The 23885-nt window shown below is 41.4% G+C and overlaps 1 protein-coding gene across 4 annotated transcripts in view; it reads right to left on the bottom strand.

Annotated features, from left to right (window-relative positions):
- osbpl9 (oxysterol binding protein-like 9) overlaps nucleotides 1–19052 on the bottom strand; it is a gene marked incomplete at its 5' end in the record, with an annotated part of 30008 nt that extends 10956 nt beyond the window's left edge. For 2 of the 4 annotated variants that reach the window (XM_079220905.1, XM_079220906.1), the window contains 9 exons: nucleotides 25–63; nucleotides 610–660; nucleotides 756–785; nucleotides 1860–1907; nucleotides 2292–2387; nucleotides 6199–6275; nucleotides 13717–13795; nucleotides 17319–17369; nucleotides 18942–19052. In XM_079220905.1, coding sequence (XP_079077031.1) covers nucleotides 25–63; nucleotides 610–660; nucleotides 756–785; nucleotides 1860–1907; nucleotides 2292–2387; nucleotides 6199–6275; nucleotides 13717–13795; nucleotides 17319–17369; nucleotides 18942–19052 — 582 coding nt within the window. The remainder of the gene's footprint in view (nucleotides 1–24; nucleotides 64–609; nucleotides 661–755; nucleotides 786–1859; nucleotides 1908–2291; nucleotides 2388–6198; nucleotides 6276–13716; nucleotides 13796–17318; nucleotides 17370–18941) is intronic. The other 2 variants (XM_079220907.1, XM_079220908.1) reach the window with 2 other exon arrangements.
- Nucleotides 19053–23885: the final 4833 nt, after the last annotated feature.

Here is a 23885-nt window from a genome sequence, read left to right as displayed (position 1 = left end):
ATGGACGGAGAATGTCAAACTTACTATAAGTCCGTTTGCGTGTTGTTGTTCGTTACTTTGGTCCTTAAAATTTTGAGAAGACAATGTTAGACTACTTGTGTAGGAAAGTTGAGTCATTTCATGAAGCATCCTGAACATCTGCAGTGTGGAGAGCGATGAGATCCATCCCTCTCATCACATGGAGCTTCATAATATTCACGACTTGCCGCATGCAGTAATCCTTTCATCACATGGGAAAATCCTCCGTCATTTCTTTCAGTATCAACAACGGGATTGCTCCACCACGCCAATCTGTAATCTGCATGTTTCCTAGATCCTTATTCATGAGTAAAACTGTTCTTTTTTTACTTTAACAACCACATGAAGCAGAGGTGATTGCTTCACTTCCTTGGGAGGAAGGGCTGAATGCAACATGTGATGAAACGAGTACCGGCTACACCCTAATCAACCAGCGACCCAGATAGCAACTGTGAGCAGGGAACTACCTCAGAGACACACCAAGGGTAACACACAGAGCACACTGGCGTGGTCTCACAAGAACAATGACTATGGCGAAGCAGCAAACCAAAATACAGAGAGAAGAATCACATGTGCTGATGGTGTGTTTACCTTGGCGATTTGCAGCAGTACAATACAGTGCTTGATGGACTCTACCATGCTCTGAAAGACAAAGACAGAAGAAAGGGAATGAAATAACTAGGAACTGACTTGTAATCTCAAAGACAGGAAGGAATATGTGTTAAGAGCTGACTTACACAAGTGGTCTCCTTCAAAATTTCAATTTTCTGTATAAAGAAGAAAAAACAGGCTGTAAAATCCAACAGTAATTACAAACACAAACAAGTAAAAAAACTGATGCAATCAGTTTGACAGCGAGTGAAGTAAAAACACGTAGGTAACGTCAAGGAAAATCGACAAAACAATTTCTCATTCTGAGGAGACTGGTGAAGTCACAGTGACAAACAAGTCAAAGTGACCAAACGCCAGCATTAATCTCAGAGGAAGTGAATCACACAGCTGCTGGGAAAAAAAACAACCACCAACCCAGAGACACCGTGAAACTGAAACTCCAACAACAATGAAGGATACTTGAAACAATTACATTAAATAAAAAAAACAGACAAAAAGAAATGCAACTGCATTGTTAATGCTAATCCAATTAAGATCTGAAATTATTACATTTTGGTTATAACAATGGTGCCTCTTGCTCATCAGCTACTGCCGATACACTAAATGTTCCATATTAAGCTTCAGTGCTATACTCTTACCGTGTCTGTGTTGCAACTATTAGTCAATTAATCAATGGACAAAAAATTAACCAGTGACTATTTTTAAAAGCTATTTATAATGCAATTTTTCAAGCAAGAATTTCAACTTTTTCCAGCTTGTTCTAGCTATTTTATTAAAAATGCTACTTTGCTCAATTGTTAAATATTTTAAACAGCTGATCCGACAAACAAGACATCTAAAGACATCATAACTGGGTTCCGGGAAACTCTAATAGGAATATTTAAATCGTTTTGTGACATTGCGCAAGGTGAATCAATAATGAACATGCTCATTAGTTTTTTTTCTTTTGTTGGCTTTTCAAAGTAAAAAAGGCAAATTCTTAAATCACCTTCTCAATGAGGAACAGGTCATAATGAACAGTCGTGTTATGAACCAATAAAATAACCTTTTAAATATTCTGATGGCTTAAAACTGACACGCGCCCGATATCAAACGTCTGCTCTGCATTACACAGACATCAGCGCTGTGTCAGCCCGCCCCCCCTGCTGTTAGCCTCGGCGCTAATGACAGCGAGAACAGCCGACCAGAGAGCCGATACACAAGGACGGGGCAGCACTGCTGGTACTCACTCTGCGTGATTCATCCTCTTTGCAGTCCTTGATCTTGTCATCGAACAGCTGCGTGAGAGTGACAGAGAACAAGAGATGAAACGGGAAGAAAGGAAGATGGCTAATAAGATGAGATGAGTATACAGTCAAATGAGTATTAACACAATGAGGTGGTGAATCTGCACAGAGGCTGCGGCTGGAGATGAAAGCCAGCTCCTCTCACCAAGGAAGTACAGAGAATATGTTGCTGCTTCTTTAAATACATGATTTTCTGCTATATCTCCATGCTACCACAAATCTTTAATAACTTCTGCCTTGTTTAATGTCAAGAGTGCGATCAAATATGTCAGATATCCCACATTTAAAAAAAAAAAAAAAAAAATCGACAATAAAGTGTTAAACATTCCAGATTAAATCATGATGTCGGTGTTGTGTGGCTCCACTGAGTCCTACCTTTAATTGGTCAATGAGAATCTGTAGGTAGGCGTCGGCTTCAGAGAGCTTCTTATCAAAGTCTTGAACACTCGGAACTAATCCCGTCTCTGCCTCCTGAGGACGGAGAAACAAACACAGAGCATCATATAGTATTTGCATTACCAAATCAAAACAGGCACTACCAATAATATAACATTCACTTATTATCCAGTCATAAAAAAGAAAAAGAGCAGCTCCCGGTCAGGTAGGCTTTGAACACTGTCACACAAAATGGTGGACAGACACATCAACAGTTCAGGGGAATCTTCCAGCACCGTACTATACCAGGGGAGATATGAATACTATTGTTTAAAAGGCTAGCCAATATAAAAGGCCAGCAGGTCTGTCTGCCTGCCTGCCTGACTGGAGGTCAGCAAATTTCAGGCTTCAACTAAACTGAATCAAGGAAACTCGAGGCCGGAGAGAATTTAGTTACCGACATAGAAGCATGGGTTGAGGTGCACTCAAATTCATTGTTTGCTAATTCGCTTGCTTTATAGCTCCATCTCTCTCACACACACACACAAAAGGTAATTACTAGACTATTGGCAGAACAGACGTGACCGGGCATCTGTCTCCGTCTGTCTGAGCTCGCCCAAACAAGAACAATCCAGCTGGCTGTCACAGAAAAACAGGAAGATGAGCAGATAAATTAACGCACAGACAAGACTTCCTTCAAAATAAATAAATCTCCCCCATATCTAATGCTGGAGCCCGTCACTACGAGCAAGGACATCCAGCACCTAGTTATGACACAACAACACCTTTTTATTCCAAGCCAGACGAATCAGTAAGATAACGAACATGAGCAGCTACTCTGACATAGAGCAACACAGAGCAGCACCTCTTGCATGACAGAGCAGAGAGAGAGGGCGTAATAGTAGCGCTGAGGACGACTGTTGGAATCCAACAGAGGTCCTGTGAGTAAATCAGGCTCTTATCAAACCATGTTGGGTGCTACCGCCGCTTTGGATTCGCCGCGTCGCTCAGTCCTGGTTTGTGTGGCGTCTTCTCTTCCTGCTAAAGACAGCCTCATAGGAAAGTGAAGAAAAGCCATTGACAGCCTACCACCTGCTAACGCTTTAACTGTTAAAACATACTGTTTTTATAGAAAACAAAGTCCCAACTCAGCAGTTGTGAAGCCTGCATTTAACTTCCTCAAAGGATCAAAAGGTGTTTGCACTGTTAGCCTGACTGCAAAACATAGCTGTCCACATGAGGTCCTGAGTAAAAATCTAAAACAATCCTGAGGCAGATGTGAATGTCTATACACTTTACAGATGTTCGGCTGTGTACACTCATTCCAGTGTGAGCAACTTCTTTGGTTTGCTTTACTTAACCCTACACTAGGAGATTCATCCAGAAATATGTACAATCAGGAAAGGAGCTGCCATCTTTCTGGTTAGGCATTGCATCATGATTATTTTGACTTTTAAGCTGCCAACAAAACAACACTGAATCCAGATCGATGCCAAAACAGGTTCTTATGTAAATAGTGGACTAGTGGCTTTGAGATTCTTAGAATCTTCTGTGTTCACTGTGTAACTACGAAGTGTTCATTTTGCCATTCCTCCTCTATTTACAGTGGGGATTAACTCCAACACAATGAAATACCACAAAGACAAATGTAGCACATCGATCCCGTTTCAAAACATCTAACACAAGTCATATTTACTAGATTGAATAGGAGACTGTATCTTTATTGAAAATGTGTTATATCGTACATTACAACTGGCCATGGTAGGCCCCAAAAAAAAACACATCAAAAGAAACTAAATTAGAGCAGGGAAAGCTAATGTGGTGAAAAACAAACAAATAAGACAGAGCCCCTGTCATCGCACTGAACGAAGTCTCTCAAGTTTGGTCAACACACACAAATGAGGGAAGGGTTTTTCTTTTTTTCTTTAAAAAACAAACAAAAACAGATCGGTTTGAATGCAGAAACTCAGAGGCAGGTGGTTGTGTATCACCACATCACAGTGCACACTTCTTCACTGTTCTTGAAATAGTGCCAACTGTCTGCACCTTCGCCATTCACAGCAGCCTGTAAGGTCTCACACAAACACTCAGAAACCCACCCTTCCACCCTAGACTCAACAAACAACACCCTCTCACCCCCCCCGTTTCTATTTGTCTCTCCACGCAGTGTGACCCACTTTAAAATGCTGCTGCCCTGGCAGCGCACTGCAGCCGATAAAGTTATCCCTGCTCTGGTGCAGTGGTCCTTGTGTGTGTGTGTGTATGTGTGTGTGTGTATGTGTGTGTGTGTTACTTACTGGGTGCCTCGTTCCAATTGACATGCTGCGTTAAACCCGGTACATCTCCCCCTTATCAGGCAATTTAGCCTCACACAAGCTTGTTTTTTTCCTTTGTAGTCTTCTCTCCCTACAGCAACAAACCACCAGCTCTGGTGAAGTTAGCGTTCTTTCCCCCTCCTTCTCCTCCTCCTCTTCCTCCTCCTCCTCCTCCTCCTCCACACAGAAACTGAAAACAACCTCCTCCTTTTTCTCTCCACTGCAGTCTGCCAACATAAACCACAGCAGCAGTTAGCTTTGCAGTCAGTCTGGCTACAGAATATCCTTCGGCGGTAGTTATCAGCTGAGCATTTGCTATGAAGGCAGACAGAGCCGAGTTAATCCAGGACCCTCCCCTGGCAGGAAAGGCACACTTCCTCTCACGCAGGCAAAAGAGAAAACACACAAAAGCAGCAGCAAGTGCTGACAGGGACAAGCATTAAGCGGCTCTCTGGTTGGCTGAGGCCGCAGAGGCAGATGTTTGGTTGATCAAGCAAGCAGCTCTCGTATTGGTTACTGCAGAGTCACATGGTGCTACGACAGCAGCGCGCTATCACTGCATGGTGTGTGTGTGTGTGTGTGTGTGTGTGTGTGTGTGTGTGTGTGTGTGTGTGTGTGTGTGTGTGTGTGTGTGTGTGTGCACAGAGCTCAAGCAGGCACACGTAGCACATCAGAGGGATTTGCCACAGAGGGAGGGAAGGAAGAAAAAAGAGGAGGGAGGGAGTACAAATGAAAAGGTTGGTCATGAGGGTGAAAAGGAGATGGAAAGAGCTGCATGTAGATGATGATGGGAAGGGAACAGGGAGTAAGGTTTGGATTAGGAAAGGAGAGGAAAAAAAAAGGTTGGAAACAACTGGAGGGCAGGATGAGCAGGGGAAATACCTGGCTGAGACAGTCTCAACACTCATAATAAAGACAAACAAAATAAATAAAAAAGGACGAAACAGGGTGCCAGCAGGTCAGCAGTAAATCAAAACTAAGCCTGGTGTCGATGCCAGTCCAAAGCAGCTACTTATTGACAAAACATCCTCCATTTATGATGACATGAATGTCACCTTTATTTTCATCTGTACAGGTGAGACACATCGCTGACTCTCAACTGCTCTGTTGAGCAAAGCAATCAGGTGTGAGCAAGAAGGAAAAAAGTGCTGATAACAAGACCTGAGATGCAAAGTCCCCTTCAAAGTCATTGTATGGGTGTGTGTGGTGTAGCACAGCACATGATGTAAAAAGCATGCAAATGCATGCAATCTGAGATTCCATAAAAAGTCACACATTGAAAGCTTTAATATCTATGTAACATATTTATCTTCTTTTATTGGTTGCTAAATCTGCTCACCAATCCTCTACTTTTGAATAATTACATAAGTACACTCTTCAGGTGTTACAACGCCGAGCATGTTTGCGAATGGAGAGTAATACGTAATGTAAAATTAATGTAGTGGACATATAAAACTACGTAGATGCTGTCAGGAATTGGCACAAACGGCAACTTTTTCTTGTAACTGTAGTGGAAGGATTATAAAGGAAGGACAAATAGAAACTCACACATTTACATACACACCTATAGAAATAAGTGTATGGTTACATACCCGGAGCTGGAGGGTGTGACGGAGGATAGTTCCCTCTAAGGCGTGGATCCACTTCTCCCGCTCATCTGCATCTCGGGCTGAGCACATGAGCACACAGACACACCCAGTGAGCCACATTTTCCATGAAAGAGAGCCATTACATCAGTAGCCATTACACTTGTGTCACACACACACTAATGAAACCAAGACGACACTGAAATGACTGAAATGAGCACTAGTGATGGACGCTGTGTATTCACTAGAAATGATGCTTTTTATAAATACCTTAATTTGGCTTAACCTGTTTCATATGTATAAAAGACAATAACTATAAGTGCTATTTGGAGACCAATTTATATATTAGAGAGGCAAACAATCTGCTCGACAGCTAAAGTAACAGCGATCAAAATAAACATAGAGGACCATAATAAAGAAAAAAGAATTCCGATGAGTTCAGGACTTCCTGTCTGGAAATCAAATGCGGAAAGTTATCAAAAGTCATATGGCAGACGCCCATACATATTCTTAAAAAGAAAAAGGTCTGCATTTACTTGGCCAAGAAATAGTCCAGCATGTAACCCCGGAAAGAGCCAGGCGAGCCGTTTCCGCTTTGCTTCAAGTCTTTATGCTCATCCAAGCCAGCAGCCTGACTGTAGCTTCACATTTACCTTGCAGGCAGGAGGGGGACATTGATCTTATTTTCGAACTCTCAGCAAGAAAGGAAGTGCGTGGCTGAAAATGCCAAACTGTTCCTTTAAGTTTGAGTAATGAGTATATTATAATAATATAATAGTTATTGGTTATCTCACGTTATCTGTGCTACTGAACAAATCTAAAGAAAGTTTGCTTTCGAAATCCTTAGTTCAGAGCACATCGAGGGATTGCTTCCAAAGTGCTTGCAACATGGTGACGGTGAGTGACTAAGGTTTTCTAACGTGATCACGTCACTGTCACAAATAGTTAACTGATAAAAGCACTATTTATGTCTAGGGATTATACAAAGAAGGCCTTAATGCATGCAATAATTGACTTATTTCTCTGCAGGAGCTTGTACAAGCGCAATAAAGTATCCCATGAATAAAGGATCATTTATTTCTTCTTCTAATATGAGATACGAGTTGATAGATTTTGTTTCGGGGGAATAATGAGAGTATAAACGCCTCCGTACATACTACTTAATTAACCACCGTTATGAACGCAGTAGCAGAGCGACGGTGATTAGCCGGCCAGTAGGCCACACATGGGACTCGCATGCTCCAACATGGACGCACTGGACCGGTGTTGTGCCGAGTAGTCCATAACCATACATAGTAAATAAATATGATTGAAAGCAGTCGCTAATCAAATACATTCAACACACAGAAATCTGACTGAGCACTTACATTCAATCTGAGTATTCAGTTTGGATGCCGAGCCTTATGTACGATACCGATGAAGTACACCCAAAGTATCAATACGCCTATGATCAGTGTAAAAAGTAGGAGTAAAAGCTCCTCCAGAGTGGAGCGGCAGTGCTGATTCTTTCTCGCCTGTATTTTTACCCCCCACAGAGAGCCTTAGGGGTCGGAGTGTGAAATGTAGCCGGGGGCGGCTGCGCCCTCAGAGCACAGACAGAGAACAAACACACTGCCAGTGACATTAAACAGCGACCAAGTACTGGGCCTAACGACTGCAGAGTCGTTAGGCACGCACATTTCTTGGTGCCAATGGCATGAGGAGATCAAATATTTTGTCCTCTAGCAACACACGGCCAGGATATAATCCATCCAGTCAGGTCGTAGCAGGTATGCATGTTCTATGTATTCACAGCCTGCATTAGTAGGTTTATTTCTGTTTTGTGCATGTGGATGATGCAAAAACTATAACACCAAAAGCTGTGAAAGAAGGACTTTCATTGAATTAGCTGGCAAACTATATCCTGTGTAGAATCCATTTTTTATTGAGCTGGAAACAACACAGTACAGCAGATGAATGGCTGTGCTAGCACAGCGGCTGGGCATTGTTACAGCAAAAAAGCTTTTAAAGACATTAAAAGGCAGCGGAGGCTCAGGCCAATCCACTCAGACAGCGCCTCTCTGGCCTCGCACTTCTCCCTCAGCCAAACAGACTCTCCAGACGAACAGATTACTGCGACTAATGTTGTTTAGCTCCATTCATGACAGAGGAGACGTAGTAACAGGGCCACTGAACAAACAAAAAATACTTTAACTATAAGAACGGTGACTTGAGTCCAGTCTTTGTTCTATTTTGCAGCTCACACGAACACCACGACTTTTATTCCCCAGGTAGGTACGGGCAGTTCGTCAACTCAGCGACTCTAGAGTCAGTCACATGAGGCGACATACTGCAAGTCATGACAGTCGCCGTCATCGGATACGAACCTCCTTTGTTCTTCTGCAGAGTTACATAAAAAAAAAATGAAAAAAAAAAAACAGTACATTTTTTGCCCTTAAAATATTTATTAGTCTTACCGACAAAGGGACCCAGGACAAGTCAAAGTTGGAGGAACGGACAAGATAGGAAAAGCATAGAGAACAACTTCCAACTATCAACCAGAAAGTAGTGGAGCAGATAAGCTGCTACCTGGTGAGTAGTTACCAAGATGTTAGTGGTGCGAAGGATGCAAAACCTTGTAATCTTAATTAAAAAAAAGGCCCAGAAAGAATGGACAATGTTTAGCTGAGGGTTAAGCATATCAAGAATGTGTCATTAATTTATTTTCCCTATCAGGAGATAAGACATTCTAAGATATTTTCATGGTTTCAGAGTTCACAGTGAAAACACATTTGAGTCTACAGTGATAAGGGTGTAAAGGACTCGTTATGTGCCGTTTTACAGCCAATTCCACAGTGGAAAAAAAAAAAGGTCAAAAGTCTAACTGGTGCTAAGTTCACATTTTTCCCTTATGATTGCAAAAATCCTGACATTTATAACACACACGTTGACTTTTATGATGCCGTTTTAACCCTTCAGGAGTGTAATACAGTCTCAAAGCCCAGAAGCAAAGTAGTGTCATAACAGAGGAAGGTGTGCCGACTAAACCTTCAGTCAGCTGTGATGCTTCTCTGCTCGAGGAAAGCAGAGACACAGCAGGACTATTAGAAGAACAAGCACATACAGGAAGGAAGTACTCTACCTCATACCAATAAACTCCAATTGATCCACGCGTACCTTCCTAATACTTACAGACAGACCCTGGCAGATATTGGATCAAGACCCATGAGAGACTCAGACACACAAAGACAGCAACGCATATCCTTTATCGGACTGAAATGCTTCAAAACAAGATCCTTGAATACAGATCCAATACAGTCCACTGTCAGGCTGCGTGCGGTTCAGTAACCTGATGTCCACCAGGACAGTAAAGGTCACCTCATATCCGGCAGGGGGAACCGATACCAGCCTAATATATATACGATAAAGGGTATGCGTTGCTTTCATTTGATCACATGATGCAGCCCCTCTCACCAGGACTAAACGGGAAAGCAACCCTGCTATGGCGGATATGACGAATAGAGCTGCGATGTCAGGAGGTAAACCAACGAATATCTGAAACAATATAAAGTGAAGGCCACCATAAACAAAAGGTATCAACAAAGTAAATTAAACCACCATACAGAGAATATTTGAACGGTGACGATACCTCAGAAGCACGACATACCAACCTGACACAAAACCACAAATCCATTTCCATGTTTCAGAACCAGGATTTCAAGTGTCCCACTGAATTGCAGTTTTATCACAGTTTTACCACAACTGGATGGAAATGAGGGGGGTCAGAATGGACTTCAACCAAGAGCATTGCAGTTATGAAGAATGTTCCTTTTTTTAAATTTTTTTTTATTCTCTCACTGCTTTCAGAAAATGCCATGAAAAACAGTGTTCATATACACCAATATATTGGCATACTGCTGGCATCGGCTTATATCACTACGAGAAGTAATGACGGGTATCATTTTCAACTGTAAAGCAAGCAACTGTGAACAATGTTTCTCAGATTTACTTCATACGACTGCCAATTAGTCACACACCAAAAGTATTGCTGTCATGAAAAGCTACACTCGGAATTCTCCTGTTATTGTTTCTTTGGCAGGTTATTAACCAGACAACCATCTTCTGCTCCACTGATTATACGTGCCTCCAGATACTCTTCTGTTTCTACTTTGGGGAGTAATTGTACATAAATTAAGCTACTGGTTGTTACAGTCACCTAGACTGCAGTAAACAGCAAAGACAGATAGTGCTAATTACAACAATTAGTGTGGTCCAACAATTTTCACACATACAGTATATATATTTATTATTTACTATGCCCAGTAAAACTAACAGTATCATGGATTTATCTCCCATCTCAGTGGTCAGGGTATCCAATCACAAAAATGTCCCTTTTACAAAGCTCAGCCTCTCTCCATAATGCTGCTCCTCCTTTCTCCAAAAGGCCTCTGTGAATTATTCATCCCTCCTCTCTTCTCCTGCCATCTTCAGACCAGCTGATGAAATATGTCAGCACATGCTCCAGTGGGATATGATGCACAGGACTTCAACCTGTCAATACAGTGGTCGCTCCCCAAATGCGGTGCCAAGAGATTTCTGAGGTCAGTGAAGTAGTATTTTCTCTGTGGTATCTATTCAGCACTTTGTGACATTTAATCTATGACTTTGCTCTAACTGTGTGATCAAAAACGTAAAATAAACTCATCATATTGCTTTTCGATTGAATGAGTGATGCATGATTTGCAATTGGGAGTGTATTTCTAACTCAATACACAAGTACAGATGCAGTGCTGAACACAGGTGAAACAAAACATGATGACCAAGGTGGAAAGAAAAGAAAACAGTAGACAGTGCAGATGATACTGAGGTGAGGAAGGACCCTGGAGACAGGAGAGAGCGCATGAGGGGGGTCTCTCATCCTGGCCTGATGGACATGGCAGTCAGGGCGGCCTGACAAAGAGGGAGGAGATTCACAGCTCCTGTAGATATGAGGAGCGAGCGAGAGCAGAGAGGGAGAAAGAGGAAAAGGAAAAAGCTTAAGGGCTCTCAGGCAACTCTGATGCACCGCCGGGGGAGATGGGCCGATGAATAATGGATGCTTCCCTAAATAGAAAACAGCACAGAGCCGAATTCCGGGCTAGCACGGTGACCGGCCGGCCGGCTCACAACTACAATTCAACTCGTTAGCTGGAATGTCCCGTAAGAGGAGGAATCATGACTCAATCCAGGAAATTATTTTACAGCGTGATAATCAATCTGGAGCGCCTTTCTCTGTCCCTCTTATTCTTGGCAGTGAGGCCCTGCCCATCCATCAGCCCATACCTGAGCCAGGCCACGTCCATACATAATGTAATATAGAGACGGGCACATTTCAGACGCTGCTGCCCTGGGAGACTGGCTGCAGAACATGCTCTGACCAGGATCGTTTTACAGCAACAGCGAAATCTCCTCTTGCCCAACATCCGGTGCATCTCTTGATACCGAAGCTAACAGCTGATGTATCCAGAGTCTCATGCTCAGAACACATTTACGACTCATTTCCTATCCGCTCCTCTACCGGTGATACGTGAGATGCTAACGTGCTATCGTGCTACTGTGCGCCCGGTGGTGCCTGGAGAGCAGATATGTCTCAGAGAAAGCTCATCAAAAATGTGCTGCCAAGATTCAGATCGTCCTGTGCAAAGATATGCTGCTTCCAAAGTAAACTCATTCCTATACTGCTGATTTAGCTGAAGTGAATCAAAGTAGAATCGTAATATGATCTTTGTTGCTCATATGTTGTACTATTGCATCGTGATATTTACGACACATGTTGTATCATCTTTGTTGCCTTTTCCTGCAACCTATACTGCCTGCCAAGTGGCCTCTTTGACTGTGTTAATGAAGGTTTTTTTAATAATGCTGTTAAATTTGGACTCATTTAAAAAACATATATATAATACGAGAGTACGTTGCAGGCTGTTCGGCTATTCTTTGATGTAGAAGTTTCTCAGACAATTCAGATAATATCCACTAGCAACTGAACATAAAAATAAAAAACTAAATTGACCTTTAACTCACTGAGGCATTACAGCGAATCCCAAAGACTCCGATTAAGTGAGCACAGAAAGTTCCAGAATTATTAAGACAGTTACATAAACGCTAATATTCATTAACAAACACAACTCTATGAAAAAATGCATATCATTTTTACCATCCTGATGGGAAACAAACATTACAAATATCGTTTAGCCAAACCAGCAACACCAGTGAAGAACAGAACAAACACCAGAAAAAAAACTAGCGTTTCCTTTCCCAAATAACACGCTGAGTCTGTACAGCGTTTGAGGACACATTGCACACACTCCTCTCCGCTTAATAATTCCTCACAGCCGACAGCCACTAAAGTTAAACAGTCTGATTCACACCGCTCCGAAACCGTCCCTGAACCTCGAAAACAAACCAATACAGCCGAGCGCTACAGAACGCACTGCTCCACCCAAACTGCACATCCCAGAAGACAAACAAACAACGCCTCCTCTCGATCCTTTTTGCCCGGCACTGGCATGCATGCGGACCATGAGGCGTGCACGGTTTTCTCCTTACCCTTCCGTTTGTAGAACCACAGCATACAGCTTCGGAACACAGACATGTGAGAGGGCATGGAGGAGGTGAGAGGGGCCCATGGACTGTGGCTGGTGACCCTCGAGAAGGAGGTGAAGGGGGGGTGCTGGTGTGAGGTGTTAGGTGTTGGCAGGAGGGGAGAAATGGATACAAATGGACAGATGGAAGGACAGAGATGAAGGAAAGGTGGAGAAGGTTAGTTAAAGACCTTGTGGAGTGATAGAGCAAAAAAAAAAAAAAAAAAAAAAAGAAGAGTGTCTGCGGTGCACTGGACTGGACAGGTCCCTGTCCAAAAAGAAGGAAGGGTTGGCAGGACGGGATGGAGCGATGCTGTAGCTGGGAGCCAATCCTGTCCCTATGGTGTGACTGGTTGGTAGATAGCGAGGGGCGGCAGCGGAGTAGTGAAGGGCGAACAGCGGCAGCAACCAGAAGAGACCTGAGCTCAGCTTCCAGCTCAGCAGTATTCCCTCATCATTCCCAAAGGCTCAACTGCAGAGACACAAGCAGCAATCTTCCCTCCTCAGCCGAAGGGCCGAAAGAGAAAAAAAAAACCAACCTTACTTGGGTCGATCTGTTCCAGAGAAAAATGTCTAGCTCGCGGTAGAACAAATCTTGTTTATCAACGGAAATATGTGTCAGTCCAACTTCACAGATTCCACGGGAAGGGAGGAAACGGCTCAAATGAACGCAGCACGCTTTGACATTGTGTAGATGCCTGTGTGCATGCGTTTCCTGGCATTAGTGCAGACCAATCCAAGTCTTTAAAAAGGTGGGGAGGGAAAGAGAGGGAGCGAGAGAGAGGGAGAGACGGAGAGAAAGAGAGAGAGCACGCAAATGAAGAGCAGGGACGGATAGAATAGAGATCAGAGACAGAAAGCCAGTGATGGCAACACAGAGAAGAGGGGGCATAAAGAGAACAAAATAAAAAGGGGGACATCTCACCTTGGAAATGAAAAGTCTTCTGGTCCACAGTAATAGTGAATGTGCTGTCGTCCTCGTCATCGATGCCGATCACAGCTCCCTGGACAGAGAGACAGAGAGAGAGACAGAGAGAGAGAGAGAAGGCAGTCAGGCAGCCGGACACGCCATATTCCACTTTCCGTTTCTATCCTCATGCCCTCCACATGTTCCAGCAAGCAACCGCTGACTGGCCCTCTGTTAGAAATTACCCTTGCTCCGTCTCAGCACTTCACTCTCTCCTCTTCAAAAGCTCCATCGCCCCTTCTTTCACACAATCACAATCACACACTCGCAAGTGCAGCCTTTTGGAACATGACAGAAGAAGGGAGGGGAGGAGGAGGGATTTGGGAGAGCGAAGGAGGAGAAAGGCAGGGAAGGGTGGAGAGAATCAGACACCGGGGACCAGCAGCGAGCAGCCGACGGGAAGGAAAAAAACTGCAGAGAGACGGCCGGCTGGGGAGCTAAGCTGGGACATCAGCTCCTAGCAACTGAAACAGGGTGTGACGACTCAGAGCTTCACACAAACCGAGACAGCAAACCTGAAACTAATGAAAATAACAACTTCTACATGGGGTGGATTCGATAATATAAACAGCTGTAAAATATGTTGCAGTGCCGAAGAATAGCGCTTCATAAACATTTTCAAATTAATATGTACTTTCAGACTCTCGGTGAGCCATGAAGGATTCAGATGATACAATATCATGTGATGTATTATATAATGAGGTTCAACAAAAATATTTAAAACACAAGATCTATATTATCAGATGTAGCCTTGTGCCAGTTTTTTTTTTTATGAACAGCCCAAGGAAGGACCCTACTATCTGACAAAAGTTGGTCTGTAGTTGGCTGTGTGGAAAAACATGTTATATGCATCACAACAAACTAGGAGAAGGATACACTGAACAGTCTTATGTGGCAACTGCTTTTAAGGAAACCTATTAGATTTTCTAATTGAATACACATACCCAGGTCTGCATGATGAAACAGATTTCAAACCCGCAATAGAAACATTGTTCATGGCTGGACCACATGATCGGATTTGTAAAGTCATAGTCTAAATAGTTTGAATAATTTGAATCAATTAAAAACATAGCTTCCTTGTGTCACTTGAAAATAATCCAACAAGAACCAGTTTAACGCTACATTTAAAACGTTGCAGCGACACGGTTATTTAAAACAGGACTCATGGCAGAACAGATAGAGCCACAGGGAAATTTACTTTGGAACAAACAGAAACCGACGCAGCAGCAGCTCTGGATTTGGTACAAAATATGACACAGGGATCAGGGTTTGATACATTAAAACATATTTTTTTAAACAGAAAAAAGGCATTACTTATCATTTTATTTATTTATTCATATAAATATCGTTTTGTTGTTTTTTAAGAATGTATTTATTATTTCAAGTTGTAGATGTTTTCACAATAAATAGTGTTATTATAGTGTTACTTCAATAGCAATTGTAATGAACAGATTTCAATGACAAAGATGAATTTTTCTGCTTCATGATACAGATCATAAAATTATTGTAACGCAATAAATTGTGTCGCACTGATCCAACTATAATGAAAACCTCTGACCTATAACTGTGTCCAAAAAAGGCACTAGATCCTCTTTTCAGATAGTTTCAGGAGATAGTTAGTAAGATCAATAGAAACATGTTCAGGGTGCTCGGCAAAGCCCTTTGTCCCAAAACAGGTACAGGTGTGTGTATATATATATATATATATATATATATATATATGTTTTTTTTAAGGCAGCTCTTTCTCTCAGCAAGTGAAGTGGGCTCAGTCTAGGGCTGCAACTAACGATTATTTTAATAATCGATTAATCGGTTGATTATTTTTTCGATTAATCGGATAAAAAAAAAAAAAAAAAAAAAAAAAAAAAAAAAAAAAAAAAAAAAAAAAATCAATAAAGCGTTCATTTCCAACCCTTTATTCAAAAACAGAAGTGACAGTGCAAAACATCTTCAGAAAGTGCACAAACAGGTTGCTCCTTGAACATCCCTGAGCTGTTAATTAAAACAATAAAATGGACTAACACTAAAAACATACACATGTATACTTTACATCTGCCAAATGTGAGCCCTTTTTACTGTAATTGATCCCTCCAGAGGCTGCATTTACATACCCTGCTTTATCAATATGTATGAAATACTGGGACAGAGGGAAGCTGTACTGCTCCATATAGAGCGTCCTCTTCCTTAAACTCTTTCATTCTGGGTCTCTTATGACCACGACGTCACGTTGTTGGCTAAGCCCAACTACGTGATTTGCTTCATTCTACTTTGAGTAAAAAAAACAAAAACCTGCAGCCAGATCCGCCGGTGTGCCGGTTTAACGTTAACGAGTGACAGCGTGAACTGAACCAGACCGGGGGTGACGGCATGTTTCATCACGTTACGTTTTTTTACAAGCAAGACTGAACTGTAACGGAACATAACGTAACTTTAACGACAATACACAACCAAACACGTTAGCTAACGCGATAGCAAGCTGACTAGCTTCCATTAAAAACAAGTTTGAGGAACATGAAGACGCCGATTGGCCAAGACTCGTCAAAGATCTTCTATTTTTGAGAAGACCACGACCTCAGCTTTTCTCGTGTCTCACTCCAATCTCAGAAACGCTGGCCGGCCAGTTGCTCTGCTCCGCTCTTTTTTTTTTCTCCGCGACTTATTGCCCGGCGTAATAATCGCGCGACACAACGAATCGATAATGAAATTCGTTGCCAACACTTTTGATAATCGATTTTTATCGATTCGTTGTTGCAGCCCTAGCTCAGTCCATTGAAAAGTCGACTGCATTAATAAGAGACTATTGTGGTAGGGCCTCTGCTGCCATCTAGTGGGCATTACAGAATACTGAAAACACACTGTAAGGGCTAAAGCCTTTCCTGGCAAAGCTAAACAATAAATTAAAATAAGTGGAGGGATGGAGCTGTGGATTTGCCTGCAGGAAACTATTGAAACCTTGAACAAGGCCAACAAATCAGGTGACTCATATTTGATAAAAACGGCACAATGCTGTGAATAGTGTGCCCGCCTTTTGTGGTTCAGAAAGATTCAATTGACAAACAAAACAAAAGTAATGAATGGGATTTGGCCACTGCATCTGGACAACAAAGCCCTGAACATGTGGGAACTCTTCCAAACGCCTGGTAAAGCATGGCAGCAACAACTCAGTCAAGCATCCAGAGTTTATCAAAAGCAACCATCTGTCCGGTAAAGGATGGCCTTGATCCTACTATACCCACTGCTGCTGTTATTTTTGATAGTTGTAACATTTTCATCATGGCTACTATTCTCATAATGTGAATCATTTCTGTCATATGCATTGAATGTGTTGTAACTCTGTTACATTGCCATCTATTGCTTCTGTCCATCCGGGGAGAGGGATCCTCCTCTATTGCTCTCTTGAAGGTTTCTTCCCTTTTTCTCCCCGCAAAATGTTTTTCCTGATCTGATGTAAGGTCCCGGGACAGAGGATGTTGCATGTGTACAGATTGTAAAGACCTCCGAGGCAAATTTGTAATTTTGGGCTGGACAAATTCAATTGAATTGAATCCTGAGAATCTTACCCTGAGTCGCACACAGCCTCTTCTGGATCCCCGCATCATCTTGTCCTTTGACTGAAAATCAACAAGAGAACAAATCAGGGATTGATACGGTCAGTAGGCAGGACTTTGGTTAATGAATAAGAACTAAACAGTCAGGTTGTCATGTATGTATATCTTGATACAGAAACCAATATTTTACCATTTCTGCCAGAATATTTTAAGTGGGCACTGTATTACAGTTTAAAAGTATTTAATCAATTTAAACTAAATGTAAGAGCAGCACATACAACATCATTGTAATACCTTGTAATATGTGGATACACCCACAAAATTACTGTAAAGTCAAATGTTAAACTCTTTAGTATAGTGTTGTGTAATCATTTTGAGAAAAAAAGTACTTTATGGCATTTGGGATTTTCTGTCCTAGAAATACTTTTTTTGCTTTATTACTGGTTGAAAACCAACACATTCCTTTATGTTTGGCTCATGGCTCTTTATATGTTTCTGTAGTTTGGTCACCCCTGTCATAAGGCTATTATTATCATCTCTGAACATTTAGATCCTATAGTCTCAAGAGTCTCTGCTATTAATAAGAGAGTTGAGAGAGAGAGAATATTGTAACCATGGCTCTGGTTTTGCATTTTTGGAACAAAAGCAGCGAATCCTCACATTTGAGAAGCTGAAACCAGCAAATTTGATTTTAGCAAATGTTCTGCCAATTAACTTATTGTTTCAGCTTATTGACATGGCTACCAGACTCTTGTTCTGCTATGACTTGATGGTCGACATTCCTCAGACTCTTGTGAGGGGCATTGCCCTGAAATGTTCAGTAACTGCAGGTGTCTTCATCACATCCAAACAGGAAGCATCTCTCGACCACAGTGATTACTTTCATAATACCATCTATTCTAAACCAACCCATCTTAGTCAGGGCTCAGGATTTCCTTTAAGACAATAGATAAACTAAAAACTAGACTACTGAACATGTCAATAAGATAACGAACCAGTCATCCTGCTGAGAGGAGGGGGCTGCTCTTAGTTTGTCATGTTCCTTGCAACTTTTTTTCCACGAACACTACCCCTGACAGTTTCACGTCTGCTTCACTTTCCACGCTACTAATCAAGAGTACGATGATTAATCGACGTGGGATTGATAAGATTTGAACTAGCAGCCAGTCTCCTCGCGCTGTGTCTTGTTAGCCACCGAGCTAGCAAACCAACGAGTAGTAGGGACTCTTATGTAAACGACCAGAGACACACATGGTGTCTCGCTGACACAACACAAGTATGTCGCTCTCTCTCTCCCTCTCTCTTTCACCTCACGCTGTTAACTAGTCACAATAACGTATCTCAATGTCTGTGTATTTCAGCTGTTAGCTATGCGAGCTAGCTACAGTACCGGAAGTGTTGAAAAAAAATACTGTCATCCGATTCGTCTGTTGGTCCGCGAGGACCGTTGCCATTGGCTGACGTACGGATCCGTCATCACAGAGACTCGCCTTTTTTTGAGCCAGCTGATACTCCCAACTCCTGACAAACACAAGGCCCTTATCCCACTTGGGTTTGACAACCAACGACAACTTCTACAATCGAAGCTCTCGGGCGGACCCGTTGAGCGTCCAGAGACCGTGGACGTGAACGTACCGTGTAGTATGACAGCAAACCGGCGTTGTAGTCCAACACGAACCAACGGTACTGCCACCCTTTCATGACGTTAGTCCACTTGCTTAGCGGCCCCTCCATGATGGACGCCATCTTTACAATAGTCTACGAGGGGGGAGGAGTCGGGCAAGGTGTGGGCAGGCGTCACCGGCAGGGTGCTGCTGTTGAAGGGAGCGGCGATGATGCGCCGCATACCAGGGGTGGCTGGTACCCCGGGAGCGGATGAGACCATGGCAGAAGTGTGCTTTGCTTGGGTCAAATAAGGAACAGCCCACGAAAATACAAATGTTCAACTAAAGCTCTTGCATTCCTGCAAATTCAATTAACATAATAATAATAAAAAACAATCACTTGTAAACTGGCTTGAATTCATCAAAAATATTCATGAGATGGGAAGACTTTCTTTCTAAGATTGAGAAATGATATACATTGTATGTATACATATACAAGTATGTCTCTCTCTCATTCCAAAATGAATAATATATTTCGGGAAAAAGAAAAAGAAGAAAAAAGAAGAAAGTGCTGGGAGGTTTGCCCTTCACATCCTCTGTGATAACAATATAATTGACTTTTCTTTTACTGTCTGCTTTGACAATCATGGAAGAGTACATGCAAATAAAAAAGTGCTGTTAAAAGCCAGAATGTCTGTTATCTGGACATTGTGATATCTGGCAATGTTCTGGATTACTGTTTTTGACCAAACACAAATAAATAATCTTATTTACAAAAACCTTAAAATCTTACTTAAGTACAAGTGTAAATGTATTAGTAACACAATGCACATGAAGTATCAAAACTAAACGTATTAGTCAGTGTTTTATTATTGCATCATTAACGTTTTAATCATTACTTCAATCTTGTAGTTGGCCAAGGTGGAGCTAGTAGTTTAACTACTGCATATACTGTTGGGTAGTTGAAAATGATAAGAATTAATCATATTTTATGAATTGCTTATGTCTTGGGTGTTCATTATCTGAAAAGAAATGAGTGGTGACAGCTTTGTAGTACAATATTTCCCATTGAAATGTAGAAAGTAATGCACATTACTACCTATGCTTCTCCCCCGAAGTCTTTGGGCTTTCTTACCTTGCAGGTTTCCATCGTGATTACACCTGGACCGTGGTTGTGCCTCCTGCCGTGGCGCGGCCTGACACCCACTGGGAGAGGGATTCCTCCTTGAAGGTTTCTTCCCCTTTAAAGGTAGTTATTAGGAGGGTGGGGTGGAGGGGCTCCTGTTTCGATGCAAGGGTCCTGCGACAGAGAATGTCGTATGATTCATTGATCAATTGATGATTGATCAAATTTATGATTTTGGGCTATACAAAATAAATATATAATTGAATAGGTGAATAATACTCAAAGAAGAACCTACCAAATGTACTTCAGTACAGTAAAATGGACTAGATGCATAGCAAGTCAACTCTCTATCCCTCTGTACTCATTCTATACTCTTAAAACATGTTCTGTATATCTTAAATTATTTTATTTTCAATGTATTCATTGGATTATGCCTCTGCTTACCATATTACATCTCACGGTTGCTGTTGTAACAGTCTGCAGTTTTCTTCCATTTACCGCTCCCTGCAGCTTAGCAACGAGGCTAATAGCCCTGTGCTCGAGCCACAAACATTAATTTAAATAACGTTTTAAAATTAATTTAAACATTTGGCAGATGAACAACCAAATACGAAAAACAGTATTCATCAATATCTTTATTATTTACAATAGGCTTAACACTGATGAGCAAAACTTCACAGTAATATAACGTGAACTTTAAATAAAAAAAAACAAAAAAAAAACACAAAATATATATTTTGTACAATAAAAAAGTTAATGTTAACATCTCTTGCCACTTTTATCCTCGTTTAAATTCACATATTCCATTATTGTGTGTGTTGGTTTACATTGCACTCGTACAATTGAAGAAGTGGCCTTTGGTATAATGATGTGTACACACGTTCTCCAGAGCTGTTCTCTAAAACAGAGACAGCAGGAAAGAAACAACAGATATACAGGATAAATGCAGGCAGCATAAATAAAGACAATGTAGAAGACTGATATTGAGAATAAGCAAAAAATGTGTGGTCAGCTCAAATATTGTACAGCTTCTGTTCAGATATCAGATTTGAGGGAAAAAAATCATTGCTACCAAATCAATTTATTGACTCTGTAAATAGTTTAAAAATCAACATCTTTTATTTCTTTCAAAACAGTCCAGACTGAAAACGTGTCGACTCTAGGAGGTTACATTTTTCTTGATAAGGCTTTTTGGAAAACCTGCTCCACAGAGATGCACGAAACACATCAACAGAAAAAGTTTGCGCGGCAACTCGAAAGAGAATTTTTTTCCCCGACAAAACCTTTGATGTGATCAGATTATGAGACAACACAGCAGCTCGGGTTTAGTGCAGCAGACTCACGTGTCATTTGTCAAAGTATCTAAATACATAATCTTCAAAGACAAAGTGCACCTTTTGGTTTCAAGTTTGCATCTGACCATCAACCTCCAAATGACAGAAATGCATGCTGTCGTGATTCGCTTATCACAATCTCATGGCAAAGGAAAGAAAACACATGAATGTTTTAATGATGGACTTTAACGTTGCCATACTTTTGAATTCTTGCAGTGATAAGTGTACTGTACATAAATCATTTATTCACAAAAAGGCACCAAGAGTCATGAAAGAAACGATGACGGGATCTTTTTTCGTCCATGTTATTTGAAACTCACAGTGAATAGACACGAGTCATCAGCTTGTCTCAAAGGGAACCTGTTTGGCAAGAAAATGGACATAAATACGGACACACAACGACATGAAATGATGTGAAAAACGCATCACAAACTCAAGTGGACAAAACATTTACTTGGCAATCCATCAAGTGTCATTAACAGGCATTTTGAAAGTGTTCTGGACCTGCAGTGTTTACAGATTAGATTTTGTAGTATTCATATGCAACATGTGTCAACGAACCAATGTGTCTGAGGCCTTATCCAGTGTACAAAATGATGTGAGCCAAAGCTAGTTGCGTGTGTGCGCTGTACACAGTTTGGTTCGTGCTCAAAAAAACAGAGCAGCCGTTTCTGGACTTATTATTTAGTGTGACCAAAATTAGAAGTATGGGCCCAAAGAAGAAAAAAGGTAATAAATAGTAAAAAAAAAAAGAGAGAAAAAAAGTCACCTTAAAAAAATTAAAGAGTCATGCAGATGAACATTTGACCGGGTTCAGAACAGAAGAATACATTCATGAAGCAGATATTCAGATCAGGGTGGATGAGCCTGTGTCTCACAATACATCTCTTCAGTCAAACACTGCTCTTAATGCTGCACTACACGTAAATCTTTTGTTTCCTGGATATGAAATAAATCAAATATTTACATAACTTTTCTCTCAAAATAGGTCTGTGCTTTTAATAAAAAAAAAAAAAAAAAAAAAAAAAAAAAAAATCAGGAATAATTTAAAATTCAAGTTCAGACAGACATTCTAAAAAGCATTTTTCTTTGAACCAAATAATGTAAAAATCACTCATGTGCTGAAGACGTACTGCAGTTTTTTTTTTGTTGAGAGATCAGTACTGTGTGATTAGTGTAAAGTAGGTCTCTGCATTTCGCAGTGTTCACACATGGAAGAATTTGAGGCACTGAGGACACGACAAGGCTCCAGGGAATCCAGCACTGTCCATACTCAGGACACTTTTAGAAATACTGTCCCAGTTCACCTGCTCATGCGCTACCCTGTGCTCTCCCCTCTCTTTTATGCTCCATCCTACAAGGAAGAAATGTAGTGTGCAAGGATAACTGGACATAAATATTGAAATGCTTTAGGAGACTGGGGATTTCCCCCCATTTATGTGGCACTGTGTTAAGGTGTGAACATGAGTCACAACACTGAAGCAAAGACAAACGCTGTGCATATGACAAATCAAATAAATCTTTTCTAGATTTTAAATCTTTTTAGATTTGATAAGCCTGTATTTGGCAATAATGAAACGTACACTAGGCGCTTCATTTGAGCTTATTTACACGCTTGTCAGATGCACACAAGTTCCAATGATGCAAGTGATCCCTTCAGTCTTTTTTTCTCAACAGTCGCCTTGTGTGGACACGTGGGAATGTCTGTGACAGTTGATTATTCTCAAAAGATTATTCTCAGAAACAAGGCTTTTAGTCCAATATCGACATGAGCAGTTTTGGGGGCGATTTGATATTTGATCACATTTATCCATCTACTCATGAAAATAAGTTAAAAAAAAACAAACTTCTGCACACAGAATCAAACTGCAAATTGAGACCTCAAAACCTTGAATCATATTGAATCCTGATGTTGTTTCCAATCCTTTAGAATATAATGGCTTTTTAAAAAAATGGCTTATGATCACTTAGTTCCTCAGACACAGAGCAAAAATACTCGACTGCGAAACACAGTACATCCAACTGATGATTCACTCATTTGTGAAACATTGTTCGAGCTTCGTCAGTGAACAGTCGTCTCGTGCTCTCAGTAAGGCTTTAGCACAGCCACCACCACTCTCGCTCAGTACGTGACAGACCGACAGATGAGCGTTGACTTTGCCTCCTCTCTGGGCCGGCTACTCGCAGCCGACATTCATTTAACGAAGAGGCCTTTATCACGGCCGGGTGGACGCGAGGGGATAAACATTTCTTGGTGCGACTGAAACCACGTTAAGTTTGACCGTTTCTGAATACTTATTAGGTCAGAGCAGAACTAGTGTCCACACTGGCATTTTTATGAAACAGTTGTTTGTAAACAGTAAAAAGAATACATTTTGTAGTGATTTCTCTGAGGTACTGAAGAGATTCGTCTCATTTCGTCCCCAAAAAAGCTGTCAAAAGAACCAGAACATGAAAAGGAATATTAGCAGTCTGTTGGATAGTTCGGGGGTGACAGCTGGTGTTGCCACAGTGG

The sequence above is a fragment of the Taurulus bubalis genome (genome assembly GCF_910589615.1).
Source record: "Taurulus bubalis genome assembly, chromosome: 7".
NCBI lineage: Eukaryota > Metazoa > Chordata > Actinopteri > Perciformes > Cottidae > Taurulus > Taurulus bubalis.
The sequence above is the reverse complement of the archived record's forward strand: the minus strand, read 5'-3'. Positions and strand labels throughout refer to the sequence as shown.